The sequence below is a fragment of the Tripterygium wilfordii genome, chromosome 12, assembly GCF_013401445.1.
Source record: "Tripterygium wilfordii isolate XIE 37 chromosome 12, ASM1340144v1, whole genome shotgun sequence".
Classification (NCBI taxonomy): domain Eukaryota; kingdom Viridiplantae; phylum Streptophyta; class Magnoliopsida; order Celastrales; family Celastraceae; genus Tripterygium; species Tripterygium wilfordii.
Window position 1 is genome coordinate 4,154,923 of NC_052243.1, and position 4,493 is coordinate 4,159,415.

At 36.7% G+C, this 4,493-nt stretch overlaps 1 protein-coding gene across 1 annotated transcript; it reads left to right on the plus strand.

Annotated features, from left to right (window-relative positions):
• The first annotated feature begins 394 nt into the window (after window positions 1–394).
• On the plus strand, window positions 395–2,713 carry LOC120010643 (cytochrome P450 734A1-like). The gene is made up of 4 exons (XM_038861434.1): window positions 395–960; window positions 1,353–1,597; window positions 1,674–2,037; window positions 2,216–2,713. The coding sequence occupies exons 1-4, from the start codon at window positions 475–477 to the stop codon at window positions 2,633–2,635; spliced, it is 1,515 nt and encodes a 504-aa protein (XP_038717362.1). The 5' UTR covers window positions 395–474; the 3' UTR covers window positions 2,636–2,713.
• Window positions 2,714–4,493: the final 1,780 nt, after the last annotated feature.

Below are 4,493 nucleotides of genomic sequence, written 5' to 3' on the forward strand. Positions count from 1 at the left end.
CTTCTCCTTTAATAAACATGCCGAGCTTAAGTATTATGAGGTGAGGCGAGTTGCATTGACAGAAAAATATTTGGCGTGTCACTAAAAACATTGCGCTGATTGTAATAAGGAAAAAATTGGATGTTTTTCATTAATATCAATTGATTTTTGATGAATTTATTTTTGCAAAAATATAAATGGAATAATGAAATTCATTGATATTTTATATGTATTTATAGAATCTGTTAAGATACCTTTAGATAAATATATTTTCTTAAAAAAAAAAAGACAACAATACTTTTCTATCATAGTGGTTTTAAAATATTTTCATAAAAAAGCTAATAAAAATTTGTCTTTTTTGGGCACTAAACCAGGAATCCATGAGTCATGACAGAGATTGTCGGGAAAACAATAATTAAATAAAAAAAATTAAATAATTCAACTCCCTCTTTAAATCTCAAAATCATCATCAATCGCCCTCCCTAGCATTCACAAATGCAGTCACTCCTTTTGCTTCTGCTCTTTCTTCTTCTCATTATACTCTCCAAGTTCCTACTCTCATGCATATTCATTCCATGGAGAATCCAAAACCACTTCAAAAGGCAAGGCATATCGGGCCCTGGTTACCGTCCGATTTTCGGCAACACAGCCGAGATCCGCCGTCTATTTGCAGAAGCCCAATCAAAGACAACTTCATTCAATCATGATATCCTTCACAGAGTGGTTCCATTTTATTTCGTGTGGTCACGACTGTATGGGAATACGTTTCTCTACTGGTTTGGATCCAGACCCAGATTGGCCACATTCGACCCGGATCTCGTCAAGGAGGTTTTAATGAATTCGAGCGGGGTGTTTGGCAAGGTTGACTTCAACCCTTTGTCAAAGCTGCTCTTTGGAGAGGGACTTGTTGGGCTTGATGGTGATAAATGGGCTCTTCATAGAAGGATCGTAAACCGGGCTTTTAGCGGGGAGCGAGTTAAGGTATTTTTAGCAATTTTCTAATTAATAGCATTTTTTCAACCCATACAACAACAAATATCTCATATGGAAAATTCTAAAAAAAAATTTACAACCATTACTCTTATAAATAAAATCTTAGATTCTCGTCATAGTGTGATTCTTCAAAAATTTACTTGAGCACTCCTTCTGGAAATTCAGATTATTAATTAAAATTTTAAAATTATTAAAAAAATGTGTAAAATCAATTTAACACGGCCGAATCGATATTTAAAAAACACTGATTTTCAGTGGTTTTTTCATTATTTGTTGGGTCAATGAGCTTATATTTGTTGGGTCAATAGACAACGAGCCCAAATTCTCTGTCAGGCCCATGGGCCTCAGCACCATAAAATTAATCCTGTTCTTAATTTCAGAGTTGGGTGCCAGACATTGTAGCTAGTACTACAAAAATGCTGGATAAGTGGGAAGAAATGAGAGGAGGAAGAGAGGAGATGGAGATAGATGTGTTCAAAGAACTCCATGATCTCTTTGCGGACTTGATTTCCAGAACAGCTTTTGGGAGTAGTTACGAAGAAGGAAAGCGAATTTTCGCATTACAAGAGCAGCAAATGCACTTGTTCTCACAAGCTGCAAGAAATATATACATTCCAGGCTTCAGGTTATAGTATATATATAGTTTCTTTACTTGGGCAGTGTAGGTTTCTTTAGTCTCACATTTTGTGTTATGTGAACAGGTTTTTGCCTACAAAGAAGAACAGACAGAGGTGGAGATTGGACAGGGAAACTCGTGAATCGATATGGGCACTAATCAAAACAAACAACATAGTAGAATCGAATTCGAGGAATCTACTTAGTCTCCTTATGTCCGCTTATAAGAATCAGGATGGTGTGGAGGAGACATTGTCTATAGAAGAAGTAATAGACGAATGCAAGACCTTTTATTTTGCAGGAAAGGAAACAACTGCCAATCTCATGGTTTGGACACTAATCCTCTTGGCATTGAACCAAGATTGGCAAAATAAGGCACGAGAAGAAATCGTTCGCGTTTGTGGAGATCAAGGGATTCCAGTAGCAGAGAATTTAAATGATCTCAAGATTGTAAGTAAATTCGCTTGCCCAGTCTCATATTTTATCATTGCTTTTGCCAAGAACATCTCGCGATCTTTAGATCACAAAAATGGGGGTTAGTTGTTATATATATACTTGTTTGGTTATTGTGTTTTCTTGATCTATTTGGGTGGATGTCACTACAATGTTGTTTGACATTATTGAACAGGTGACCATGATACTGAACGAAACGCTTCGACTATACCCACCAGCTATCATGTTGACTAGGCAAGCGTTAAGGAATGTTAAGTTGGGGAATCTTGACATTCCTGCCAAAACGCAGTTGTTTTTGCCCTTGCCTGCTTTACATCATGACACTAACATATGGGGGGAAGATGCGAACAATTTCAATCCGCGGAGATTTTCAGAGCCTAGGAAACACATGGCTTCATTTTTCCCATTCGGGTTAGGTCCTAAAAATTGTGTTGGTCAAACACTAGCCATGGCGAAGGCGAGAACTGTCTTGGCTATGATCATCAAGGAGTATTCGTTTGTGGTATCACCTACTTATGTTCATTCCCCAATGTTGTTTGTAAGCTTGCAGCCCCAATATGGAGCACAAATCCTCTTTAGCAAGATTGGGGATTGAGGATTGTGTTGCTGTGGTGTAAGGTTACTTTATTCTTTGTAATTCATTAGGAATGGACTAGCTGATTGCTATTTGGCATGTGCTTTTATTGTGTATTTCTTTGGACTTGGAATGTTTGGTTGGATAGATAAGGCCATAAGAACTGCTGCTGCATTTATATAAGTTGAGGTAAGGAATCCACTATTTTTGTCTCAACTATCCCAAATGATGAGATTGACGCACGATCCATATGAAATATTGTGCGTCCACCTTAGTATTTGAGATAATTAGGACAAAAACACTGAAATCTGTAAGACTCTCGGTGAAAGATGGATCATCTCAAGCGTTGTATTTTTGGTCACCGGTGACTATTTTCTCGACACATTTTAACACTTTTGATAAGTGACTAATGAGTTGCGGAAGGACCATTTTCAGAGTCATATGGATCCTAGTTGTTTTTGTTTCAATTATCTCGAATGTTGAGGTAGACGAACATAATTTTATATGAATCATGTAAGGTATGTTGGGCTAACTTACTAGGGATTGGTGAAAAGAAGCAAAATGCAGAGAGATAACTGAAGAACAAAAAAAAAGAAAAAAAGTCTAAAACATTTAAAAACTCGGTGACCGAGTTTGGAGTTGAACTCGTCAACTCTTTGAGCGACTAAAAAATGTATGCTTGAAAGTATGTAAAGGGAAAATGTTTGGTCAGGAAATTTAGCAGTAGTTGGGTTGGGACAAGCTGCAAACAGTGAATGGAACCGTCCACGGAATGATGAAAAGAAAGCATACTTGTTATACTCTTTTTGCAACCCTTTATCAGATAAGGCGCAATAATTGGTTCTCTGAAAAGGTAAGGTAATTGGCATATATATATATATATATATATATATATATATATTTGTGAATTCACTCTATAAGTGTAATTGGATTTCTGTAGTGAGAGAAGAGGGTTTTGAATTGAAGAATGCAGTGGCATGAGGTCCCAGTATGAAAGTGATTTCTTGATCAAAGCCTGTCACAGCGCATGAGTGAAATTAAAGCACAGGAGGTTTCTTTCTATACCCTACGCCCCAAACCATCCAGCTTTATTGGTTAAGGGGTTGTTGTCTTTGTCGTTTGTATGTTCCATGGATTAGGAAATAAAATGTTGGCTGTCTTTTCTTTTGTGGGGTACTAATCCTATAATGGATTGATACTACCATATCCAGATCCTCTAGGTCTTAGTTGAATTAGGGTTTTCAATTTAAATGTTGACACAAGCAGCTGTACATGTATATGGATGGGAACAAATGCACGTGCCATACATTATATTCACACGAACACATGTAGTTTGCCAACCCGACAAAATTGACTGCTATTGTTTTCTCTTCTTTCATTAAAACTCCCTCACTTTATGTAGCACTTTAATGCTCTCATGACACTTGGCGTAGTGTGTGTATATACATATATATGAACACTGGAGGGTCTTTGTAGTAAGCTAACTTACACTATTAGTACTCGTGAAGGCATTTAAAGCTGTGGACACAAGCAGCTGTACATACACCATAAAATACTATGTGTGTATATATATATATATATATATGTATGTATGTATTGGGATTCGTAAATAAAGTATTTGGAAATGTTTGGTAGACCTGCTGGCTTCTAGTATTAATTTGTTTACTAGAAATAATATGGTTGAGGAAGTGTTGAATGAGCAAAGCACCTCGGTCGATCTCAAGCCAGCGGTATCTATGTCGAGGCCAAGCAAAGTGGAGCAGAGTGCATTTAAAGAGCGTTTTTGTAAAATGAATAACTAGTTAGAGACATTCATGTCTTTTATCTAAATTAATCAAATAGTCAACTAAATTATAGGGCAAGCGGTATTAATGTAATT